Genomic DNA, 25,970 nt, shown 5'->3' on the forward strand with positions numbered 1-25,970 from the left:
GGAAAAAAAATTCCTTCCTAACATAGAGGCCGGAGTAGACATCTTAATGAGCGAGAACTCCTGTTGACGCGTCCCCTGCCCGATCTCCCCCCTTCCTTTCCTCTCTTTCCCATCTTGTCAGTGGCCCCCCGATATTGCTTCCAACACAATGAGTTGTAACAGTGCTCTGTCCCCAAACTGCAAGATCCTTCATCCCAGAGACCAGGCTATAGGTAGCGCGAGGAGCTCAACTTAGCACGTGAGGGCATCGGAGGAAGTCTGGGAGGCACGTCCATCAGGCGGAAGCAGTCGGGAGAGAGGCATCGCGAGGACGGGGCACGGAGATTGCAGTTGTTTCCCCCCGAGAAGAAAAGGCGACAGGGAGATTGGACAGCCACCTAAGGGCCTGTGAAGGGAAGCTCCCACACGCGGAAGCGGGAGGAGCCCCAATGCTGCCGACAAGGCAAAAGAGAGAAAGAGTCTTAGGCAGCAGCAGGCGGGGCTGACCCGGGCTCCAGGAGAAGGGGTCAAAGAGAAAGACAGGAAGTCGTGGAATTCGGCAGCGGCTGGAGGAACCCAGGGCGCTTCGGGCCGACTGATGGTAACCTCGTCCTTGGCAGGAGGGACCACGAAGACCGAGACAGGTGCCGAGAGGCTCAGGGACGCATCGCTCCTTAGCAGGTGCCCCCTCTTAAGGACTGAGTGATTAACAGATCGATACTGGAACTTGGACTAGGGCCCTGCTGCTGGGAGTGCCTGTCAGCGTCACTTGGGGGCCTGCTAGAGCATGGTCCCCAACCTTTTTGGCGCTAGGGACTCGTGCTCCTGTGAGAATCTATGCCTGATGATCTGAGGCGGAGCTGAGGCGGCGATGCCAGCGCTGGGGAGCGGCTGCGAACCCAGATGAAGCTTTGCTCGCTGGCCCGCCACTCACCTCCTGCTGTTCGGCCTGTTTCCTAACAGGCCACGAACTGGTACCAGATGCCCACCTGGGAGCCTGCTCAATGCTAGATGCCCACCTGGGAGCCTGCTACAATGCAGAAGGTCAAACCCCATCTTAGACCTCCTGTCAGAATCTTAACAAAACCACTCAGTCATTCTACACATCTTAAAGTTTGAGCAACACCAACCCAGCAGAAAACACACCAAGAAGTTCACTCAGAAACTCACCAAGGGGCATGGGACTAGGGGGTGGGAAGGGAACTTCTGGCTGGAGCTAGGGCTTGGCCCGTGGCCAGGGAACCCTGTCCCTCGGTGGGGCCACTGCTGCTTCTCTGGATGCCCCGAGCATCCCATGGAGTTCTCACAGGGCCGCCAGGAACCCACGTGGCGAGCAGAAATGTCAGAGAGCGTGTCAGGTGGCAGCCTGTGTCTCTTGGTCCCTTGTGGGGAGGAAGCCCAGAGCGAGCGGCATCGCCACCTGGGGGAGGCTGAGCCACCCACCGCTGGCCCAGAGCACAGGACAGCAGGGGAGGCCGGGGCAGCACCAAGCAGCAGGCTGTGCCTGGCCGCTGAGAAGGCGGGGAGGGCCCAGGAGGCTTTTACAGCAAGGGGTGGCCGAGAAAGGCCACTCGGAGGGTCACACGGTCCTGAGTTCCTTCCATCATTGTTCTCAGATTAGGCCATTCTGAGAATGAGCGTTTGGGTTTATAGATTTGGGAGGTTTTTTTTCTTCTTCTTCTTAATGGAAGAAGCATGTTCCCATCTGAGCTCATAGCAGTCTGGTTGCTAATGAAAGGCAGGCGTCCAGGGGCCAAGGTTCTGATTGCCGCCACATGGAGCGGTGTGGGGGGGAGGGGGAGCCGTAGGAGGGAGGCTGTTGTCTGAGTCTGCAAACCAGACATGCAGTTGGGAGATGGTTGGGAGGGAGGAGCAGTGGGAGGGCGGAGAAGGGGGCGCACAGAGGGCCCGGGCAGCAGGGTCGGAGGGAGGCGCAGGAGCCCAGAATGGCCCGGCCGCTGGGCAGCACCTGTGCCCCACAGCACCCACCCGTTTCCCCTGCGGTTCACCCAGGATCCCACACGGCCTCACCCACGTAGGCAGAGCCCGCTCTGAGAACAGCGAGAGAAAGAAAGCCTCTGGAAACAGCCCAGAGCTCGTTAAAGAGAAAAAAATATAGTTTGGTGCTTTAAGTGGAGTCTTAACTTTTCCGACTAGTTCCAAAAAGAGAAATTGAGGCCCTGAGCCAGGGTGGCCTCTTCCCCCAGCACAAGGTTTCAGGTTCAGAGCCAGGAAGGGATCTCAGGTGGCCCAGACCCGCAATTTTTAAAGGGCGCCTTTTTTATTTTTAAAGAACATTTTGTGCTTCTTAGAGCCTCTCCAAGCTCCTATCAGCCCGAAACCCTCCAAAAAAAAAAAAAAAAAATCAAAGTTTATGGAATCTTTTGAGAAAGGAGCCAGATTCCTATTAGTGTGAGTGTGTGTCTGAGAGGGAGGGACAAGACAGACAGACTGACGCACACGGATGGGAGCAGGAGGTTTCGGAGGTGGGCGTGGGTCTGGGTGTGCTGAGAAGGTACCGCGTGCACATGTGCGCGTAAGAGAGAAAGTGTGCGTGTGTGAGAGAGTGTGTGCGTGCATTAGTGTCCGTTCTCATGCAGGTTTCCCCTCTCTGCCTCCTCCGACTTGGACATTGTTCTCTTTGAAAAAAAAAAAAAAATCAGGATTTTTCCGTAAGGTTTGTTCATTGTGCAGCTCCTGATCCTGTGATGACGCCTACGGCACCTTCCTGCTGCTTGTAGGATGGGAAGGGCAGAGGGCATGGTGGGGTTGGGCTGGGCTCTCCCCAGCCCTCTCTGGTCCAACCTGTGGAGGCGGGGCTGGCCAGGACAGGAGCCCAGCACGCTGCCGGGCATCTCCAAGCTCCTGCCGCTGCCCTCCCCCACGCACCTCCTCTTCCCGTCCCCCAGGTCCTGAGCTGTGTCAACCCAGACAATGCCAACAGCCCTGAGGTGCCCGTGAAGATCCTTAACTGTGACACCATTACTCAGGTCAAGGAGAAGATTCTGGACGCCATTTTCAAGAACGTGCCCTGCTCCCACCGGCCCAAAGCTGCAGACATGGACCTGGGTGAGTGGGCTGCCCGCCCAGGGGCCGTCTGTCCTGAGACTGTTTGGAAGATCTTCTTACCCACCAGGGGAGCTGGGGTGCAGAGGACAGGCGTGCACAGCCACCAGGAGCCCAGAGGGTGTGCCTTCATGCCACTTAGTAAGCAATAAGCAGACAGAGGGCTACAGTCTGCCGGCCCACTGACCACCTCTGGGGTCTGTAGCGCAGCTGAGGGGTGGGCGTGGAAGCGTCCTATCTGCAGCGGGGGGGGGGGGGGGGGGCGGATTTCGCCTGAGTCCGTGTGGCCCGAGGTCTCCACACTGCCTTCACTCTGCCCCCAGGCTCTGCCCTTCCCCTCTGTTCCACGCCTCTAATTTTTGCTGACTACCTAAGGCATGAGGGATCTGGGTCAGTGGTGGAGGATGGAGGAAGAATAGAGAAAAATGAGCTCTGACAGCCTACTGGGGAGCAGGGTGACATTTCATCTGAATGTTCCATGAATAGATCGCATAGCCTATATAAACAAGGGCATGGCTCTTAGGGCCAGCTGCATCTTAGACCCAGTTACAGTTTGCCTGAGTGTGTTTAAAAAGGTATCTTCCTGGAGAAATCCTAGCAGGGAGCCCCAGATTCTGAAAAGGCCAGGGTTGAAGAGAGGCAGTTTGGCATCATGGGTCAACGTCAAACACCCCCAGGTCTGAGTCCTGGAGCTGGAGCTGCCAAGTCCCAGTTGTGTGACCTTGGTCGAGTTACTTATCCTTCCCGGAACTTAGTTTCATTGCCTGTAAAACAGAGATGATCGCGCCTGCTTCACTGTGAGAGTGAAGCCCCCATGCGCGGCGCCCGGCCCACGGTGCTCAGGAGTTAGTGCCGGTCACTGCCGTGACTGGTCATGAGGACGCTGGTGCTGTGGTAACGGTATGCGCCTCTTTGTTGATCCCGGGCACGGGGAGAAAGCCGTCGATGTGCATGTGTGTGCTTGTGTCTGGGGTTTGAGGCACGGAGAGGTGGGAGGACCTCCAGGGGCCCCTAATCCATCCATCTGGCCTCTAAGCTGGCTTCAGCTGAGCCGTCCAAAACAGATGGGCATCTGCGCTGTTTCCCAAAATCCACAGCAAATTTTCGTCTGCTCCCACCGCAGTACCGCACTCGAACCCGGAAGCCCAAAGACACAGGCCCAGGAAGCTCTGCTAACTCACCGCAGTTCTTCCTGCTTCACTATGACCCCGCCTCCTCTTGCCGGGCTCTTGGCGGGATGGGTTCGGCCCTGTGCCCAGAGCCCTGACGCCCAGGGAGAGAGCTTGGGCGAGCACGTGCGGAGTTTCTGTGTATGTTATTTCAGGAGGGAGGGAGGGAGAGAGGGAAGGTGAGCGTCTGTGTTGGTGGGTTGCAGGTGAGTGTGTCCACGTGTGTGTCCAGGGACGCTGGTCCCGAGAGTCGGGTTGGATATCTGGATTGCACGCATGTGAGAGTCCCGCTCTGCAAGGCCCGGACTGGCGCAGCGAAGGAACCTCTCCCAGACTCTGGGAGGGAAAACGGTCACCGGGGAGGAGGGCCCTGTATCCGCGCCCCAGACAAGCAAGGCGGGGCTGGACGTTGCTTCATTAACGGGTTTCCCAGGGAGGGCTGAGTCTACTCCGGTAGCTGGGTAGCACCTACCATTCCTTTTGTTTTCCTGTGGGAGCCACGGCAGGGGCCCCTCTTGGCTTCTCACCATCTTTACCTGACAAATGGGTGGGAGGATCACCGGATAGAGTGGGGCCGAGGGGAGGCGCCGTTGTAACAGCCTGCCTGCCGGAAGCTGAGCTCGGAAGGTGGGCAAATGGAATTGTGCCCTTCCGGTGCTTAGGAGTGGGGTGACTCCCCAGGACAGGGAGCAGTGGACAGCCACCTCAGTCTCCACCCGAAGTGTCAAGACTCAGTTTTTGCACTGCAATGCCTACTTTTCCTTCCCCAAAAAAAGGGCAGGTGGACGGCAAAAAACACAGGCATCCTGCGGTGGCTTAAACAGGGATGGACCTCAGGAAGGGCGGGAGCCAGCGCTGGTCACTGTCCGCAAGCTGAGAGGACGCCCTGTGGAAGCAGGTCCAGGGACCGCCCGTCAGTGCCTGCTTGGTTTCCTGGAGAGACCACTTCATCGCTGGTAGATGCTGCTCGAGCCCAGGCTGCCCCACCTGGGATCTGCACGCCTCGAGCCTGGGACGAGTAGGGGGTGGTTATTAGCTTTAGAGAAAGCAAAGGCCCGAGAAGGCCTGGGGTGCGAGCCCGGTGAAGCAGATCACGAACAGAAAGGCGTCAGGCCTCCGTCGGCCATGGAGGGGAGGCGGCAGCCTCCCGAACAGCCGCGGCCACTCCCCGTTGCCCACCGTGTCCAGCGCAGCAAGCAGGGCCTCGGGGTTGCGCTCTCCCAGGCTCGGGGCTCCTCGGGCCAGGAAGCGGCCACCGGCTTCCTACGCGGGGCTGGGTCTCCTGTGACATACTGCTGCTCCCCGTGACTGTTCATGTGTCAGGTACAAAGAGAACAAAGGGGCACCTCCCCTGCCACAGGTGCTGCGTGGGAGGACCCAGGGTCAAGGGCCAAGGCCTCCACAGCAAGGATGGACGAAGGGGAGAAGCCAAAGAGGGGGTGTCGGGCAGGTCCAGCCTCAGGCCCCCATCCGCCTGGGAAAGAGGTGTCATGCTAACCTCCTCACCCTTCTGTGACGGGTGCTTTTCCGAGGAATATTCTTTTTTTCTACTAAATCCTGGTTTGGAGCTTCCTGCAACACTCTGGCCGTCTTTCTGCCAAAGCCAGAGACCGCATAACGGGGAAAGCAGGGCCTCCTCGGAGACCCAAGTGCTGCTTCCACACAACTAGACTCAGCCTTGAGACCCCAAGGGGAAAGGGAGGCGGGGCGAGTTTTTCCCACAGTTTAGGTGAAAGTGCTTTGAAAGCCTAAAAGCAATTTACAAATGTAAGGTGTGATTGTTATCAAAAATTAATGTATGCTAAGGGACACAGAGCACAGAGGCACGGGGTGGGGCGGGGACTCACTCAGCCACTCGCTGGACAGAAGCAAGACAGCCGGCCCCCCCCACCTTCGCCCCTCCCCACCCGCCCAGGCCTCCTCCGCCCATAGCTGAGGGTGTTGGGCAAAGGCTGCCTTCCCCTCCCGACGTCAGCCCCCGGCGAGGCCAGGACACCTGTCCCAGGCCAGCTCGGAAGGAAGCAGAGACGTTCTAAGCTTCCTCTGTAATTGTCCCCAGTCAATCCAGTCCCAACAGCCTCCCCCGGCCTTTCATCATCACTGTGGGCCCTGGCCCGGCCCAGCCCCTCGTTCCCGACACTGTGTTCACTGATCTTTACCCTGAAGCTCTCCCACCCCTCACCGCCCTCCAGCCTTTCACCAGACTTTTTCAGGCATTAAGAGACCAAGATGGGGAACTGAGTTAGTCAGGGTTCTCCGGGAAAACAGACGTGGGTAGATAGGATGTGTATATACACATGTGTAGACAAACAGGTAGATGGATAGATGATAGATAGATAGATAGATAGATAGATAGATAGATAGATAGATAGATAGACAGACGATAGATAAGTAGAGATAAAGTATATGTGGTGTCTGCATGTATATATATTATATATATGGGGAGGTGGGGAGCAGGGGATTGATTTTAAGAAATTGGTTCACATAATCATGGAGTCTTAGTCCATCCGGCTGCTATAACATGTCGCAAACTAAGGTGGCTTATAAACTACAGCTGGCAGATCGGACATCTGGTGGGGATCACTTTCTAGTTGGTGCCTTCTCGCTGTGTCCTCATATGGTGGAAGGGGCAAGGGGTCTTCCAGAGTCCCTCTTAGAAAGGCACGGAACACATTCATAAGGGGTCCACCCCTCCCCATGACCTAATCACCTCCCAGAAGCCCCACCGCGAAACACCATCACATTGGCGGTCGGGATTTCAACGTATGAATCCTGGTGGGACGCAAACATTCAGTCTACCGCACGGAGGCCAGCAAGCCCAACTTCTGCCATCTCATAGGGACGAGCCAGGGCTGTAGTTCAAGTCCAAAGGCCGTCTGCTGGCAGAATTCCCTCTTGCTGCGGGGTGGGCTTTGGAGGGGTTAGTCTTCTGTTCTCTTCAGACCTTTACCTAACTGGATGAGGTCCACCCACATGATGGGGGCAATTCATTTCAGGTTCAACCTTTACATGTTGATCTCACCCAAATACACCCTCGCAGAAACATTCAGGATAATATTTGACCACATATCCGGGCGCCTTGGCCCAGCCAAGTTGGTACATCAGATTAACCGTCACAGGAGCCAAGGTGAAGGACACAGGGCCCGCCTTCTTGTCAGTCTGTTGGAATCCAGAGAAGGAGAGTGATCACAGGGCAGGGGGTGGGGACTGGGTGGGGCACATGGGCCTTCGGGGCTCTCAAAGCACAGCGACAAGGGCGCCCCGCTCTGCTGTGCGTGGGCTGTTGTCACGGGGTCCCTTTCCACCCACAGGTGTTAGTTCTAGGTACCCCCCGGCACCACTAAACTCATCAGCAGGCATGGGGGTGTGGAGGTGATGAGGAGGAGTCCCTCGTTCTCACACAGCAGCAGGAGGCAGGACACCCCTCTTTCTGAGCCTTGGGGATCTTGGTCTCCTCCCTAAACTCCCCGGAGGAAATCATAGGTGCCATTCTGGTGCACCGCACAGAGGAGAATCCGTAGCTCAGAGAAGCACGGTGCCTGGGCCCTGGCCACACAGCAGGGAGGTAGAGAGAACACCGTTTTCCCCCCGTGCGGCCCCTTCAGCAGACCTTGACCTCCAGAGATTCCTCTGGTTTAATGCAAATGCTCTATCAATAGCCCCTGGAACTCCACCATCCCCTCTGTCCTGCCATTCAAGTCCTGCTGAAAGGATATATTTTTTCAAATAAGTAATTCCTGTATGCAGTAAAAAGATACACTATCTTCTGAGTGAAATATAAAGAGTTCACAGCAGCTGTCTCCCCGGTTTGCATTTTCTGCGGCACCTGATGGGGAGGACAGATAAAGATAATGGGATTTTTTTTTTTTTTCTTTCACCTCCCTCTCTCCCTGGAAGGTGGAAGTGCGACAAATTGGTTTGTGAGTGTGTCTGTCCTTTGTGCTCGGGGGCTGGGGCAGGGCACAGGGCCGCGGGCAGGAGCTTCTGGAGGTCAGGGCCAGCGATTTTCTCTCGGTGCCAGGGACGCGAATGCCAGGGTCACCTTTCTCCTCCCGCCACTCGCTACCTGCCCTTCTCACTCTTCTTTGAGCCGGTACACTGCGAAGTGGCGCCAGAGCCTCTGGACTCCGCATTCGAGGAGATCTCTTTAAGTTCTAGCTCGTCGCTCTTGAATCGAGTGGCGGAGCACAGCCCATTTTTCCTTTTGGCTCCCGGACTTCCCCAAATAGCCAGCGCAGGCACTTTACCGTTTGCAAAGACCTAGAGCCTGGAATGTGGACTCACAGTTCTATTTAAGAACATCTCGTAGTTCGATCGTTTTGTGGTTTTGAACTGGCTCTCGTAATAAAATTATTCTTTCCCCCTCCCCCATAAAACATAGTTGGTTGGTCTCTTCTCCTGCTCCCAGCTCAATGTTCTGACCTCGTTTGCAGGGACACTGACCCTTTCACAGCACCTCCCAGCTGCTCTGTGATGGACGCATGCTCCCCCACTTTGCAGTGGACCAGGTGTCCCTTTGGGCTCACCTGCTGACAGGTGTGCAGCAGTAGGGTCATGTCTCCTCCGGCCTTCTGCTCGGGGCCCTGCTTTTGGAGGTGGAGGGGCCCTGTGCAGGGCGGGCGTGCACTCCCCGTGAGAACACGTTCTCAGTGCCTTTGCGCCATTGAGGTGAGGAGAGGTGGCCTGGGATGGAGCGCAGGCATCTAGCTGTGAAGTCCGTTCCTCGTGGATCATGAAGGCTGATTCAGCTGGTTCTAACCAGCCCGGTGGGCTTCTCCTTTCTCCCTTGGCCTTCGAAGTCTGCTCCGCCTAGAACTTCCTGTGATGGGTCTGAGAAATGTTGGTAGCAAGACTAGACCAAGGCTGGAGTGCAGGGAGGGTTGTAGTAAAGCTTTAAGGTCCCCGGCCTGGGTAAAACGAGGTGTGTGTGCATGAGTGTGTGTGTGTGAGTATGCATGAGTGTGTGCCTGCATCTAGCGTGTGTGTGTGTGTTGTGTTCTCGCCTGCACGCACACGCCACAAGGATCAGAGCCCACGGGGGGCTATGCACCCCAGGGAGGATTTGCCTCTTGGATGGCACCTGCTGTGGGTCGGGGACCCTCCAGGAGCCAGGCCGGCGATCTGCCTGGTGTCTGTGTCTCTGTCCGGGCTCAGCCTGCAGATGAACCGCCCTCTTTCCCCAGACGCTGCTCACAAACCCTGGGGCAAACCATGGTGCTCCCGCCTCTTTCCCTGTGTCGAGTCTCTAAGCACCCTCTGGTCTGTCCCCCAGACATCACTTACACCCGCATGCTGCCCCCACCGCCTGAGCCCAGGCCCGAGGGGCCGCTGTCTTCGGTGGGGCTCTCCCACCCCTTCTCATTCTCCCTGTCGCCGTAGCCCTAGGCTCAACCCCAGATGCCCTAGCACGGCAAGCCAGAGCGGTCTTAACTCACTCTCCTAACTTCATGTGCCTCTCCACTGTCTCCCACGAGGACGCACACCCGTGGGTCCCCGACATGTCACATAAATGGTGCCTTTGGACCTGAGTGTCCATCTCCCTGGCAGTAAGACAGACGCCTATGCCGAGTTGTCCTTCGGCATTCAGCTCAGGCAGCCCCCACCTGCCCCACGCCCTCCTGGCCAGCCCACCTCCCTCTACCTCCCATCACCCTGGCCGGGGATCCTTTGTGGTCCTGCACAGCTCCACACAGGCAGCCCTTCACAGGCCGTGGCTTTTATTTTGTCGTTTCTTTGGTCAACCCTGTACAGTGTCCCACTGGCACAGAGCCCGGCACACCATGGGCACTCAGGAAGTGGTGGTGTTCGAACGAGCGAATGAGCGTGAGGCTCTGAGTTTAGATGTTCAGTATGGAAGCTGCAGGAGCTGCCTCTTCCCAGACGGGACGGCAGAGGCCCCGCTCCAGAGCAGGAGTCACTCCGTCTCAGGATTCCTTGGGGACTGTCACCAGGTTTGGGGCCTCAGATCATTCGGTGCCTTGAGGTATTTTCCAGGCCCTCACGGTGCCCAAGGCAGGCAAGGCTGTCACCTGGAGGACACGGGCCATTGACCGAGCTGTCATGTTTCCCCTAAGCTGCTCTAATGGGGTCACCTCGTCCATAGCAAGGTGTGGACACAATAGAGAGATATTTTTAGTGCTGTTTTTGTCGGCGAGACTGAAGGAGCCTATCTGGCGAACAGCATGCTTGGGAGGCAAACTTAGGATTAGGAGAGCTGGGCGCTACTGATTTCTCATTGCTGTTGTGAAAACTAAGCATATGTGAATATGCAACAATACACAAAGCACAGAATTAGATACGGCCTCGCTTGGAGCCTCACAAGGCCGACCTAGACAGCCGCTCGCACCGCTAAGGGCACCAGGCTGCCGTCCTTGATCCGAAGGTGGACCCGTACTCAGGGTCCTCGGCAGGGATGGGATCCCATGAGCGTGGCCAGGCGGTTTGGGGGAGGGACTGCTCCAGGGGCAGGGAGAAGCCAGCTGCTTCGGCCTTTGACCTTGGCCTTTCCTGGTCCCGGCTCGGCTTGCAGGACTCCATGACTCACACCTCTGTCCCGAGGAGGCCAGGAAGCGGTGCGGAGAACTCCAGCAAGCCGAGTCCATCCGCCACTCGGATTCTCCTGAGGCATGGCCTGTTGAGTCTGGGGAAATAGAAGGCGTGGCTAGCCAGGAAGGAAAGGAGAGTGGGGAGAACGTGGCCGTGAAATGTGTTCTGGCCCACACGTAAAGCTCAGGACCCGGGCAGAGAAGCGTGAGTCTTAGGCACGGAGTTCCACGTTAGTCCACTGACCTGATCCGGTGCCAGGGAACTGCCTGCCCTCTTGCTGCACTCCACACTCTGGCCTCCATCCCGGGTCAGCTGGCTGGGCCACCCCGGGCCTCGCTTCTTTCCCACGGGCTCCCCGGGATGGAGCTGCCAACCCCAGGCTCCCACCCTTCTGGGTTCATCCGTCAGGACCGGTGTGCAGATGGGACAGAGAATTTTACTTTTTGACATTTCTGATGTTTCAGCAAAAACACAGCAATGTGTCTGTATAAAAGGTAACAAAAATAGCAGGCTCGAGTGAGTGAAAAGCGAGCTATGTATTCTCGTTCTCGATTCCAGCTCTCTGTCCCCATGTTAGTTTGGGGGGGGGGGGGGACATTCATAACTTTTGAGACACTTGCCCCAAAGACAACAGTTGCTGCCTCCCTGCTGCCCGCTGGTGCCCCATCAGAGGCGGGGCCGGGCTGGAGGGACTGCAGGACCGGACACCAGGATGCCTCTGCCGTCGTCCGTGAACCCGTGAGAAAGTATTGGCATCAGGGAAGCGCATGCCTCCTGCCCGCCCCAGGCCATCCTTCCGCCCACTGGACATCATCGCTGCCCGAGCACTTTAGCCGGCGAGGAAAACGCCTGTACCAGCCCATTGGTACAACTCATTTAGCGGACAAGAAAGGGCTGTGGCCCCGCAGAACTGCCAGGGGCACACTTGGACCCCTGGAGCTTCGAGGATGGAGCTGAGTGGGGGCAACTTCCTGCCAGCATCACGGTGCAGCCGCGGCTCTGGGCTCCGGTGCCGCCGTCCTTCTCCCTCCCACCCCGACGCCCGGCTGACTCGCAGCCGTGACGGGCCCCGCGCCGCACTGCCCTGAGCACTGTCCGTATCCGCCTGCCCTGCCGGGAACGCCCGGAGTGTGGTTGCCCGGGTTACCTGTCTTCGTATCTGGATGGCCTGGTCCAGTGCCCCACCCAGAGGGGGCGCCCAGTCGGCGCTGGAGGAAGAGAACTCGGCCGGTCAGTGGAATGCGCAGTGGCTGGCGACGATGACCTCGAGGTCTGTCGTCCCAACCCGTTTCTTTAATTTTCCGGTTGTAAAGTTAGAAGGATGAGGGACAATAAGAGAGCTTCCGTTTCTGGCGATGGACACCCCCGATTGTGTTTCCGAGAAGCCCTTTGTGCCAGGTTGCTCACCGTCTGCCTGCCGTGGGACATGGACACACGGGTCAAACGTCCTCCTTTACCGCCTAGAAAACAGGCCACCGTCACACACTCGCTCACTCTTCCCCTTCATTCATTCCTCCGTTTATTCATTATTCCTTTAATAAATACTCATCTGGTACCTACCATGTTCTAGGCGCTGGACTAGCCCTGCTGGTAGGCATCTAGTAGTATCATTTTTGTATTCCAAGAACGAGCCATCATTCCTTGGCTGCCGAGGGCCGGGGTTGGGGAGGCGGGGCAGGCATGGCCATACTCGGCCCTAGATTTTGCAGCTGGGGGCACAGAGGCAGATTGACTTTCATTTGCTCACATAATCCCTGGACGCGATCAGAGCCAGGGCTGCTGGGTACAGCCGCACAGGCTGCACACTGCACGACTCAGGGAAGTCCTGCATCGGGCTCCAGAAAAAGTCACCAGCTGCCATTTGCTTAAGCCATCGGGCCGGGCGGCTTGCGCGGACCCCACTGGGAGGTGTCACGACGCCGTGGGCAAGTGGTGCCAGCGCGGCTGCTAAACCGGAAAGCCGGTCCTTCGCTGGTTCCTTCTCTGTCTAGCGCTGCTGGCAAGCCCACGGCCGCTTTCGTGAAGGAGACCCCCTCCTCCCTTGGACTCAGCATCCAGAGCGTATCCCCTGCCTCTCCTCCAGCCCCCGTGTGGGGAATGCAGAATGCCGACTGCCTTCTGTGCCCCAAAGCTTCCTCTCTGCTACCCCCTGACCCCCACGCAGCCTCTGACTTAATGGCCCTGGCTCCATTCACTAGGCAAGAAAGGGAGACCCAAGAGGCTCCGTCTTATGACTGGGACAAAGTATCAAAAATACGTGCATGATACATCCATACATATCTACAGAGAATTTTAAAGCCCATAACAGAGAACAGATCACAACAACAACAAACTAAACACTAGGGACCAGGTGCCTCTTGGGGCATTTCCCTTGTGGCTCACCACCCCACCTGCCCCGAGGCCCTAATCTCCACGACCGGTCCCAGCCCTGTCGTCAATAGCACTAAGTGATGGGTGGTCCCCGGAGGCCTCCTGAGGCTCCTGTGCTCCAGTGACCACGCGTGACGTCCATACGTTTTCATTCCGGGGATGGCCAGATGCTACAGGAAGCTCTAAACCAGGCAGCAGGCGAGCCTGGGGCTCGGATGCTAGGAGCACGTCTTCTCCTTCTGAGGGCAGGCGGCCCCCTGTCTGGGCCTCTTCCTCCTCAGCACTGGCCATGCCAAGTGCACATGTCAGGAAGGCGTCGGTCGGTGCTCTCTCCGTGCCACGAGTGTGGCCGGTGGTGGAGCCGCAGCTCAGCCTTGGCCGGAGGGACACGGAGGGAGGGGATCTGAAACGCGTCTCTGTGGGCCGTAGGAAAATCCGCGGCGGGGTCAGGCGAGGACGGCGGGTGACTCCTTCCAGCTCCTAACCGCACTCCGCAAGCCCTGGCGCTCTGCACGGCTCGCGAGCACCGGCACCCGTGAGGTGTGGAGGGGCAGTCGCGGCTCTGCCTGAAAACCAGATGCCTCGCGTCCTGGCTGGAACGATGCGGCATTGGAATGCGAAAGCCTGTTTTCCCCTCCGGTGTGCGCGTGTGCGTGTGCGGGTGCGTGCACATGTGCGAGAGCTGGTGTGTATCTGGCATGCACCTGGGTCCCCGTGCGCGCACTTTTCAAGACTGGAATGTGCACTCTGCGTCTGCACGCTGCCGGGGATTCGGTTGATGAGAAATAGCCTTCGATTTGCCCATGCGGGATCCATCGGCGAGCCGCGCGTTGCAAGTGTCTGGGCCCACGAGGAGAATGTGGGGATGTAAGCGTATACCTGTGGCGTCAACTAATTAGGTGCTGGATAGATCCCCAAGGTGCCATTATCCGCATCAGCTGTGTGGGACGGGGCTGTTCCTGGCACGGGCACAGGTCTTGCTGATCGCTCCACACCCTTTCGCCCAGTCTCCCTGCCAAGGGCGACCCACCTGCTGGCGTTCGGGTGCAGGACACACCCCTGGAACAGGCACAGGGTGCGCAGCGGCCGTACCTGCAGCTCTGGTCCCATCAGCTCCAAGGCCTGACCGTCGAGTAAACGAGGGCGTGACGTTACGGTGCCGCTTCGCATCTACTTAGCTTTCTTACGTGCTTCCGCCTGCCTTGTGCCTTCAGCCGACGTTTACTAAGCATCTACTTCTTGCAGACGTGGCCACTCACCGAGACAGGTGGGCAGAGAGGGACAGGTGACGTTATCCCCATTTCTGTAACATGGTTTGTTGCGACGAGAACCTGAACTAGAACTCAGGGCCCCTTTGCACTAAAGACTTCTGCACTCCCTCCTCAGGGAGTGTCTGCAAGCACCTGTCTGTCCACGGATATCCCTTGAGGTGGCGCTGTGTAGGTGCCCACACAGGGGTTCTGAAGGTCCCCACAGAAGGGGCCCGAGGGCCTCTCTGAGCTGCCACTGCTCTTCCCACAGAGTGGCGACAAGGCAGCGGGGCCAGGATGATCCTGCAGGACGAAGACATCACCACCAAGATTGAGAATGACTGGAAGAGGCTGAACACCCTGGCCCATTACCAGGTGAGGTGACCGGGGACGGGAGGCGGGGCTAGCTCACTGAGCAGCCAGTTCCTTCCCCGCAAGTCTCAGTCCTTGAATAACAGCCCCCTCCCCCGCCCCATGAGGCTAGACACCAAGCCCTAACTCCACTTCTTCAGGATGTCCTTAGCCAGGAAACCTTCGCCTCCTTGCAGATAAGATGCGGACAGGCACACTTCCTGCAGAATGCGGACAGAGCCTCCGAGAGAAACAGTCTCCTATTTCCCCATGTGGGATCCACTAGCAAACCCGTGTGTTGTAGGTGTCCAGGCCCTTTCTTGGAAGGCTATTTCTTGGGAGACCATGAAATTGAAGGTTGAGTGTTCCCTGGGGAAGCATCGGGAGAGAGGGTGCTAGTGAGGAGCCCCAGCCAGAGTCTCTCCGAAAGCGAGCCACGACACAGAATACTTACTGTTCAGTGTCGAATCTGTCTCATTTCATTCAAAGAAAAGCCAACAGCCTCCCAAGGCCCCGAGCTCTCTGCCAAGACATTGATGGCCACTGAGGACCAGGTTAATCTTGGTTTGTCCTTATCTCCCGGGGTGGCAGAGTTTCTGTACCCAGACCTGTATGAGCCTTTTTCCTATAGGTGCCAGATGGTTCTGTGGTGGCTCTAGTGTCTAAGCAGGTGACAGCCTATAATGCAGTGAACAACTCCACAGTCTCGAGGACCTCGGCAAGTAAATATGGTGAGTTCATCGAATCGTCCCGGGGAGGAGAGGGTGTCCTGAGCAGCTGTCGTCAGGACAGCAGCACCACTGGAAGGCCCTGGACCCCTGGGGCGGGGAGTGGGGGGCAGTCGGGCAGGCTGCCCATCAGAGCAGAGAGCAGGGCTGGGGAGGAGGCTCCTGGCTCCCAGAGGGAAACTCTGATGCAGGAGCAGAATCTTCATCCCCCAAGGACAGGAAGAAAAATCTAACCTTCGTGAGCATCTTACAGGATAGAAGATGCTTTCGCTTTGTGATATTCATTAACGTGCATCATGTTCATAACAATCCAGTGAATGAAATAATTATTACTTCCTATTATGCAGATTAGCAAATTATAACTCAGAGGCGCAGAGGCCGTGCAACGCGTAAAGGTCACGCCGATGGAGCATTGGAGGGAGGGGGCAGGGGCAGGGCGCTGGGTGTGGGCTGGGAGCCAGGGTGCTGCCCTGGCCTCCCACCCTCTGGGGACCAGGGGGGCCAGCTGCCTGACCACTATGAGACCTGGCTTTCTTACCAGCAAAACAGGGATTGAAAATATTACCGATGTCATGGGATCATTTTGGGAAATAAATAGAAGAAAACAGAGAACAGTACCTGCAGCTAGTAGGACCTTCCTCTTCTTTTCTGCTCAACACTCATCTCACCAGACCTCACGTTTCAGCAAATAGTGGGGAAGAACTGGCCCAGACCAGAGGGGAGGGCAGAGGGGAGCAGGTGCCAAGGCGATTACTCAGAGTCATTAAGGGAGACAGGCTACCTGCTCTTAACGTCTGTACCTAATTGGCTACGCAACACATCCTGAGACATGAGAACTCTCACGAGGAAAAGCGTAAAAAAGGACACGCTTATGTTTTTACAAATTGAATAGTTAAGGGCTGGCGAGATGCAAGTCCAGGAGGGAAGGGAACTGGGTAGGGGGAAGACGCAACAGAGCGTCCCGGAGCGGGCGGGAAAGGCACTCCGGGCTCAGGGAATGGGCTAAATCGAGGCAAGGCGGCAGCGGCAGGAAACGGCAGGAAGGGTCAGGCAGACGCTGGCCACGGCTGGGGTGGGGGCGTGGCGTGGGCACGCAGCCGGAAGGCTGAGCGGCCTCACGCCGCTGGGCCCGTTGCGTTGGCAGAGAACATGATCAGATACACGGGCAGTCCCGACAGCCTCCGCTCACGCACGCCCATGATCACCCCCGACCTGGAGAGTGGAGTCAAGTTGTGGCATCTGGTGAAGAACCACGAGCATGGAGACCAGAAGGAGGGTGACCGGGGGAGCAAGATGGTGTCTGAAATCTACCTGACACGCCTGCTGGCCACTAAGGTATCAGGACTTCGGACAGGGCTGGGGACGGGGGAGGGGACTCCACCGCCCCGCGGAGGTGCCCGAGCTGGCAAAGACCTCGTGCACGCTCTTAGCCCCACGCGGCAGGCACTGCTCAGCAGCCCGGGACTCTTTCTCAGCACAGAACCTCAGACTCCTTCTCGACCCAGTGCTCCGGGCCAACGACCCACACACACCAGCGAGGGCATGCAGCCTGAAGTTTGGTTTCCACCCCGTCCTTCCCTGTGCCCTTTCTCAAATGCAGAGACATTGGCCACATCGATTCATGTTCTTCTACCATCCTTGTGAAAGCATGCCTCCCCTGGGCCGGGGTTGGGGCGGGGGGCGGGGGGCGGCAGTTCATATACAATCTCCAGTGATGGAAACTGGGGGCTCCATCAGCGACTTTCCGGGCACCATCCCTAATCCTGGTCCTTGGGCCCTTCTGTGCCTACAGTTAGTTTTTCACTCCTGAGGCTGGCCTCGGCCCGCTCGCTGCAGAGCCAAATGGGTAACTGTTCATTAGCCAGAGTGAATAATGCCGTAACAAAACCAGCAGATTGTGTTTGTCTGCTCTGACCGAGTGAGTTGTTCATTAGCATTTGTGAAAAGTGCTAAAATAACACCGCCAAAGGGTGTGAAACCGAACCATGTTGTTGGCAGAGGAAAGCTCACTTAGGTCCAGTCGGCCGTGGTATATCTATTTCCCACGTGCAGAGGAAATTTAAAGCTGTTAGAGACAGATGAAGGGGTGCGGGAGAGCTAACACATGCACTTACCCGATTTTGCCCGGGCCGGCCCGGCTGTACACGCGCCATCCTCCCTTCCCCGATCCGAGAGGCAGGTTTTGATAACCCAACCTCGGAGCTCCCCGGGCAGAGCTGTGTGTGAACCTGTGCTGCCTCCTGCCCCAGGGCACGCTGCAGAAGTTCGTGGACGACCTCTTCGAGACCATCTTCAGCACGGCACACCGCGGCTCTGCCCTGCCCCTGGCCATCAAGTACATGTTTGACTTCCTGGATGAGCAGGCTGATAAGCACGGCATTCACGACCCGCACGTCCGCCACACCTGGAAGAGCAACTGGTGAGTACCGGGAGAGTGGAGGGCGCGTCGGGGGAGTCCGGGCCCATCCACGGTGGTGCCTCAGGCCATCGTGAGCGCAAGGCCGGGTCACGGGTCCTCCGTCGACAGGGACTCAGTGCGGGCTCTCTCTCTGGGCCTCCCCACCCTCTGCCCCTATGTTTCTGCTCATTTCCTCTCTCACTTCCGACTAGTCAAATCATACTTCCTTTCTAGCAGTCAATCGATTAGTTAACACACATTCATTTAACCAAGTAATGAGCAAAAAATAGCCTGCGAAGTGTCGCGGGTAGGCCACTGTCACAGCTAGGCACCTCCTGGGCGCCTGACTCGATGCTAAATGCTGAGTGTACAGAGACCACCAGGCGCGGCCCCTGCCCTCAGTGGGCTGACAGATGCAGGTAAGGGACGGGAAGGCAGCTGGGGCGGCCGTGACAGTAAATCTTCAGCACATCCTGGTGACATCCAGGTGAGCAGGGGGTATTTCTGTCCTAGTCAAGAAACGACGGTCTTTCCTTCCCACAAACTCCTCTGCCAGCTCCTCTGGGGGAAAAGGCCTTCCCATAACTACTTCGTCTGTCTTTGAGACGGCAGGATTCTCTAAGTCCTGATCGACACTCTAGGTGTCTCCATTATGGTCCCTCTCGCCTCTAACACGTATCATCCCTTCCTCGGGTTTGCGAGTAATTCATGTTTCAGGTTGAGAGGGCAAGGTCAGGCATCAGTATTCAGCGCCTGGTATAAAACCTTGCACGAAGCCAGGACTCGATACATATCAATGAGGGCGCAGGGCCAAGATGCTCTCTACCTGTGAGTTCTACCTGGGGCCAAGCTGGCTAACCTTTCGTCTCGTCAGTTCCAGAACTGCCTCCCTGTTGCTTTTACGTGGTTCCTGTCCCAGGCGGTTCTTCCCCAGAACAGTCTTCCAAGGCAGCACGAGCCTGCTGCCCAGCGCCCGCCAACTGCTAGGCCTGGCAGGGCGCGAAGGCACAGCCAGGCACCCCGACCACCGGCCTGGAGCCCCGGACCACAGCTCAGACGACAGCGGAAGTCGGTCTGTAGCGCGGTCAGTGTAGCATGCTCTGCCTTCTCATCTCCTTTACCTGAAAAACAGTGTCGTCTCTACTGACATGGAAAACTCAGGCAGGAACAGAGGTGCGGACCACAGACCTGGAGAGAGGGGCTGTGCTCCCGCACTGATCCTTGGTGAGAGAAGAGCTTCCATCACACAGGGGTTCCATCCTTTCTGAAACGAGACACTTAGAACCTGGATTCTTCCTGGGCGAAGGCCGCTCCCTCCTCTCTCTGAAAGGCCTGCCAGGTGTGCGGTCGCCCAGGGCCTGCCTCCAGGCAAGGCTGTTGAGCAGTCTTAGGCAGACTGCGTTTGCTTCTCTCTGCCAGCGAGCCTTCCTCCTCACCGCCCCATCTGAATGTCAGCCGTCTTCAGAACACTACAGATGCCCGGTCCAGAACATCTCTTGGTCCTTGCTGGGGAGAGCTGGTATTTCCAAAATATCCCTACGTTCCCTTGTAGTGCATTCCAGGTAGATCACCTGAAATAGCATCCGAAACACGTGTATTCAGCCTGTACTTCCTACGGTGTTAAGGCCACCTTCAAAGATGCCATAATGTCCTCGGGGTGGGGTGGGGGGGCAGAACCTCCCTTTGGGCCAGATCTTCCAAGCGCTCAGATACTCAGTTCACAAAGTCTGGTCTCTATTCAGGGAAGCTGGTCAGTAGACAGCGTTACCAACCCAGGGTCTTTCACCGAAGGGCGCGCTCCTGACAGTCACCATTGCCATGTGGGCAAGAAGCAGTTAGTCTGGGAATTATGAGATTTGCATACTGACTTAGAGTTAATTGTCCCTGATTGAAAAGAGATTGTTCCTTTATTCCCAGGCCAGAGTTGTAACTCACCCCCTCCCCGCCGACTTCCTCCACACTTCCCTACCTTCTCTCTTTTAAATGAACCTCCTGCTCATTTAGCCTGAGTGGCTGCAATCAACCAGAGATTAGTGCCACCACTAATGTTAATAATATGCTAATATTTCATTAGGCGGGAGACTCGGTGAGGTGCCCTGGCTTCCCTGTTTGATTTGCACACCCGGCTTAAGGAGAGGGAGTGTTGGGGAGAAAGAACCATGCAGCAAATATGGACTCCCAGAGTTTCTCCTCCGGGTAGGACTTCCGGAAACAGGAAGATGTGGACAGGAGGCTGTTCGCTGGGCAGCCGGGAGTCCTTCGTCCAGAGCTCTGAGCCCAGCTGTCAGGGCCTCCCCAGGGCAGCTGCCATGACCCTGACTTTCGTCCCTGTATCATGACTGTCTGTGTTGTCCCTTTATTTCCTATCTGGATTTCCCAGGAGGCTACGAGTGCCACTTAACATTGTCAGAACTCAATGCCGCCTGCCGCAACCTGCACCGCACAGTTCGTAGGAACTTAATAAATACTTGTTGATTGATTGGCAGCCTCGAATATGAGGTCTGACTGTATTTATAGCATCTGTTGTACGTACGGGGACAGAACTGCTGGGAGATATAACACTTACAGAAATATTGTACTTGCTATATTGAAATAATGTAATTCAAAGAGTTTGAGTTCTCAGAGGCAAGCCAAACACATAGAAACATTATAACTATTACCGACAGTGAGAGCGGCAACCACCGTGACAATAAAACGTCAGGGGACGTGGCAGGAGACAGGAGAGGTTGGTGAGGAGGGAAACCCTGATTCTTTGCTCGGTGCCACGCTTCCTCCCCTGCATCCCGGTGGCCGAGTGGAAGCCGCAGAACCGGAGAGCCAGTGGAGGACAGCCAAGCCGGGCAGCATCCTTCCTGTCTAGCAACCGAGAGAGCGACCTGCGGTTTCCGGACCGCATCGCATGGTTTCTCTCCTCTTTATCTTGGCTTAGCTAGTCCCCAGCCGGAAGCACCTTCCTCCCCACATCCTCCAGCTGAGGAGCCCCTACCTACGCCTCTTTAAAACTCAGGCCATCGAATGCTGCCCCGTCTGTGAAGACTTTCCAGACACTTCCCTCTGGGCAGACCGGATGCCGCCGCCCCGTGTCCCGCACGGAACCCTGCACATCCTTCGGTTCTAGCCCTGATTGTTCTCAGAGCGCATACATGATTGTGTATCTGACTTCCCCACGAACCCGCCAGAATGCAGGCTTCCCGAGGGCGGAGGTCACACTGTATCGCCATCACCGGCGCCGTCCCCAGCTGGAAGAAAGGGTGGGGCGGGAGGGGGCGCCGTGGGGCAGATGAGGAGACGGGAAGGCGGGTTTTCTAAGCTCTGTGCTTTCCCAGATAAGGCTGAGCTGATGTCACCAGGCAGGGGGAAGGCGTGTGACTTCTTTCACGTCGTACAGCGAGTGGCAGAGAGTAAGAATCAAAACCTAGATTCCAGGCTATTCTCTAAGGTCCGCCAACTGGATATGACTTGCATCGGGCACAGGGGGCAGACGGCGGAATAGAGAGTGGGGAGTCCCACTCGATGGGCCCCATCATGGCTGCCCCTGACCCCAAAGCCTGTGTGTGAGGGAAGCCTGCGGGCCGCCCTCCCCAGAGCCCACCCGCATTGGGTGTCTGGACGGGTCATTCGGCCCTGCTGGTCCTCAGTTCCCCGGAAGGCAAACTGGTGATGCAGAGGAGGCCCCTGAGAACTGTTGGTCCCCAACCTTTTCTCTTCCTCTAGAGAATTCTCCAAGCCAAGCTACGGCCCCACCCCTGGGCCCCACCATCCCTGACCCTCTGCCTCTTCCCTCCCCACAGCCTGCCGCTGCGGTTTTGGGTCAACATGATCAAGAACCCGCAGTTCGTGTTCGACATCCACAAAAGCAGCATCACGGACGCCTGCCTCTCCGTGGTGGCCCAGACCTTCATGGACTCCTGCTCCACGTCGGAGCACCGGCTGGGCAAAGACTCCCCCTCCAACAAGCTGCTCTACGCCAAGGACATTCCCAGCTACAAGAACTGGGTGGAGAGGTGAGTGCCGGGCCGAGGTGCCAAGGCAGGCCCCTCACGCTGCAGCCTGCAGCTCCCCCTGACTAAGGGTCCCCCCACCCCCGCTCCCGCCTCCAGAATTGGCTGGGACTTACATCCGGGTCATTCACAATGCCCGATCCTGCAGTCACAACTCCCACAGCCCCTCGAACTGGGAAACTTGGCTAGACGTTGCCACTGCGCTTTGCTTCCCCACGTGGGAGGCTCAGATCTTGGTGGCTGAAATTCTCTCTGGGCCCAGGAAGGAAATACAGTGTCAGGGCCCTGCTCTAATCCCCACCGACAAGAAGAAGAGGAGAAAAGACGTCGAGGGACGGCAGCTCTAGCGCTGGAGGCTGGAGGCCTTTTCCCGTCTGCCTGTCCACCCGGCGGTTCTCCCCGCTGCCTCCTGTGGGGATGTCATCGTCACCCTGAGCAGCTTCTCACTCCCCCAGTCCCTTGACTCTCACGCGGGGAGCCCTTGATGCCCTGGGCCGTGCAGTGCGTTCTCAGCCCCCGCGGCCCTGATCTAATCACAGCGTCATGCAGCGCACCTGTGCCTGGGGGGCCACCTGTCTGCTGTAGGGTTGGGCTGGGTTGTCTTGGTGCAAAGCTAACTCTTGGCAAAGAACATTTATGGCTTGTCTGGGCCACAGCGGTTCCATAGGCCAAGCACCTGAGCTAAGCAGGCAGGTGACGCTGTATTTATTCATTCGTGACACTAGCCCCGGAATAGAAGAGGATAGAATTTATTACCGTGCCCGTGACGGTGAGGAAATACACATGCACAATGGCTAAGTAATGAGCCCAAGATGACTCAAGTGGCCAAGATGAAAGGTAGATCCCCAAACTCGGCTGACTCCCAAAGCTCTTTTCTACTATTTACGATACTTTTAGGACCTCTGCCAACCCGCACGTTGTCTCTGTGTGGATTAAGGGAAGTCCACCTTCCTGTGAGGGGAGATGGCCCCACCCCGGGGTGCGTGGCGTTCTGAGAGACAGGCCGGTCGTTGGCCCCAGCACGCCCTAGCGGCATAACCCTGCGTGGCAGTCCTGAGTTCAGAGTCCCTCCCCGTTTTTTCCAAGTAACTTAATGATGGGAAACCCAGCTGGAAGCTCAGTTGGTGACTTTTTAAAGAGTAAAAGAGACCGGAAATTGCTCTTGACTTGGCGACCAGAGACAAAAAGAACAGTGTTGTCTCACCCGTGGCAGCGTCTCCATCTTTATTCCTAAAAATCGCCTTCTCTTGTGTAGAGGAAATAACTGAGAGGGGGTGAGGCCTTGGCCACTGGTTCTCCTAAAAGGGCTGAGTTTTCTTTTCCTTCTCCCGTCTGTTCTTAGATAGTCACCTCGCCCCCTCTTGCTAATGCATGTGGTGGGCATGCAGCCTTGGCCGTCAGAGAGAGCTTGCTCTTTTGTTCTTGTACCTGATTGTGTCTGAGCCACCAAAAGAAGCTCTCACCTCCTTCTGCGTGGACAGTGGCTCATTCTTCTGACAGGAGAGCTGCCAGGAGCAGGCCCACCCATGGGGTCGGCCGGCTCTGTGACAAAGAACGAGAGAGAAGGAGGCAGAAACTGGGCTCTTGGTTATCCCCGCACTGACGCAAGGTCCCTGCGATAGGACTTCAGGCGGGGAGGAAGGGAGCAGGGATGTGAAAGGCTGGAGCATTTATGAAACATCTGCATAGAGGACACTCCCCGGAACACGACCAGTTAGTCGGAGATCGGAATAGTGCATGCACCCGGCTAATGGGCTCCCTTTGACTTGGTGCTAAATGAGATTCGTGCCATGCAGCTGCTACGGGTCACGGGTAACCCCGGTCCCTTAGGCTATTTTTAGGAGTGGTTTGATGGCTTCCATTTCTTATCCCACCCGTTTCTTAGCAACCAATGGCGCTCTTAGGAAAGTCATCTTTCTCTTGCTTGAGGTCCCAGATCCCTTCTTCTCTCATTCTGGGATGAGGGTACAAAGACAGAGAGATGGGGAAACCATGTGGATAAGCTTCTTCCTTGGTGATAAATGTATCGATTCCACTCTCACTCCCCAGGAGACTGGCCTCTGAGCTTGTCTGGATCCCTGAATGGGAAAGTGAGTCCAGAAATGCAGCATGAACTCAGGATCCATACAAGTCTGGTCTTCCACCTCAGGGCCCTGGCAGCCTCGAGTTCAGAAAAATGATGGCAGAACATACTACTCTTGTGCCCAGGGCTTGCCCACCTCGGAATTTGCTTGCACAGGACTCAGGCTTAGCGACTCCTTGTGGTAGAGTGCACCCCACACACCTTCAGGGAGGCCTTCTGTCCCATCACGGCTGAGAAACGGGGTTTACCCTGGCTGGTCCTCTCTATAAAGCGGGTAGGAAGCATATGGATTCAGGGGGCCTCTTAACTCTGTTGCTCGAACAGCCTACATGGTTCTGTACAAACCTATGATGGTTTGCATCTTCTAGAAGTTCTTCGTCTCCCCTTCCCCTACTCATCCTTTCACCTGCCCCCCTGCCCATCCTCCTGTCTCATTCCTGCCTCCAAATTCCTTGCAGCGCTGGTGGTTGGTGGACCCACCGCAGACTCCCCGTCTTCGCCTCCCCCACTTAAGTGTTAGGGCTTTTCCTCATGGCCACATCTAGAGCAGGGGAGAAGAGCCTCTTGGTTTCCCAGGAGGAACCACCTGCTACACTCACCTTACAGAGCAGAACTCAGCAGCAGTGCGGTCACCACGAACCGGCGTGCTGTGATCAAGTTGTAAATTCTAGTCCATTACCAGTGGCAGTGAGATTTTCGCGTTGGGTGATGGTTTCCTCTCATTTTAAATCGGAAGAGCGTGGGTGATGTCCCTGTGACAGTAGTAGCCTCGCTCGCTACAATCACAGGCTCTTCACACAGGACTGAGTTCAGTGGCGTCGCAGGTGGCCCACTGGAGACTGGCCGAGGAGCACGCCACACACGTGAATGCCATCGGCCATGGGCATCACCGCATGAGAAAGGTCAAGAATGTTCAATATTTAAATATGCTCCCTAAGGAAACCATCTATTCAAAATATAAAGCTGCGACAGTTCACCCCGGGAGCAATACTGGAGGTGATGTATAGAGATTTCATTAACTCGTTCATTAAATCCTGGGTCGAGCATTCATGGTATTCATCATGGGTGCTCTGGGCACTCGGGATAGACCTGATCACTTAGACTTGACCTTTCCCTGTGGCTCTCATGAGGAAGGAGGCCATACAGACAGGCACTCAGCAAGCCCCATGAGCCAGAACAGCGAGGCGCTCGGGGTGAGGTCAGTGAATAATTCACAGAGGAAGGGACATTAGTGGAGAGCCTTGAGCAGCAAGTATCTTGGGACATCAGAGCATCAGGCTCCAAATGTCTTTCATGTCTGATCTTCGTCCTTGAAACATTCGAAGGATGGCATCGCTTTGTTCTTCTCTAAGAGCTCAGGATATTGAAGGCCACCTTCTTCTCAACCACTAGAGCCATCCTAAAGGCAGAGATGACATACCCACCCTCAAACACGGGGCCTGCCCCATAAAAGCCCACAAATATAAGACTTGCAGACTGGTCAAAAGTGGAGAACCAGCTCTCTGGGGGCCCCTCCCTTTCTAGCAGCTCCCCGAGGCCTCGTGTTGGGACCACAAGGGTACAGACATCCACCTGGTATGAGAAAATGCAGCAAAGAAAGCTGGACAAGGTCCAGAGGTGAGGCCCAGACCTCAGTAGGCTGGGCCTTGGCCATCCTGCCACCCTGGCAGGCCTCGGCCAGCTTGAGGGGTGCTCTGGGGACTCTTCTGAAGAAGGACTCACCTGTAGGCAGAGACCCCATAGCAGCAATTTCAAGGACAGGGGCCCAGGCTGACCTTTCCCTCCCTCACTATACAGCCAGCTAATAACACTTGTCTGAAGTTTATTAATTGCATTCTTCGCAATCAATAAGGCTTTGCAGTGGCAGGGCCCAACACACAGGCCAGCTAGGCAGGAGCTGAGAAGAAAGCAATTGTGCACACAGCAGAGAGGCGCCAAGGCGGGGTCGATATCAGGTTCAAGGCGTGCTGGCAAGGTGGTGGGGTTGGGCAGAGCCCTGGAGGGGAGCGGAGAGAGGTCGAGGTAGGGT

The 25,970-nt window shown here is 56.7% G+C and overlaps 1 protein-coding gene and 1 long non-coding RNA gene across 5 annotated transcripts in view; one reads left to right on the top strand and one right to left on the bottom strand.

Moving 5' to 3' along the window:
* Positions 1-25,970, top strand: part of PLXNA4 (plexin A4) — a 424,868-nt gene that overhangs the window by 391,427 nt on the left and 7,471 nt on the right. For all 3 annotated transcript variants that reach the window (XM_016148741.2, XM_016148739.2, XM_016148740.2), the window contains exons 25-30: positions 2,889-3,048; positions 14,652-14,755; positions 15,363-15,462; positions 16,604-16,794; positions 17,709-17,878; positions 21,649-21,861. In XM_016148741.2, the coding sequence (XP_016004227.2) occupies positions 2,889-3,048; positions 14,652-14,755; positions 15,363-15,462; positions 16,604-16,794; positions 17,709-17,878; positions 21,649-21,861 (938 nt within the window). The remainder of the gene's footprint in view (positions 1-2,888; positions 3,049-14,651; positions 14,756-15,362; positions 15,463-16,603; positions 16,795-17,708; positions 17,879-21,648; positions 21,862-25,970) is intronic.
* LOC118610775 lies at positions 9,911-12,468 on the bottom strand. Of its 2 annotated transcripts, none has more exons than XR_004954053.1 (2): positions 12,321-12,468; positions 9,911-12,174 (listed from the first exon to the last, which is right to left on the bottom strand). It is a non-coding gene; the product is annotated as an uncharacterized LOC118610775 (long non-coding RNA). The 2 variants fall into 2 exon arrangements; XR_004954054.1 differs by having other exon boundaries at positions 9,911-12,220.

Source organism: Rousettus aegyptiacus, unplaced genomic scaffold, assembly GCF_014176215.1.
Source record: "Rousettus aegyptiacus isolate mRouAeg1 unplaced genomic scaffold, mRouAeg1.p scaffold_m13_p_13, whole genome shotgun sequence".
NCBI lineage: Eukaryota > Metazoa > Chordata > Mammalia > Chiroptera > Pteropodidae > Rousettus > Rousettus aegyptiacus.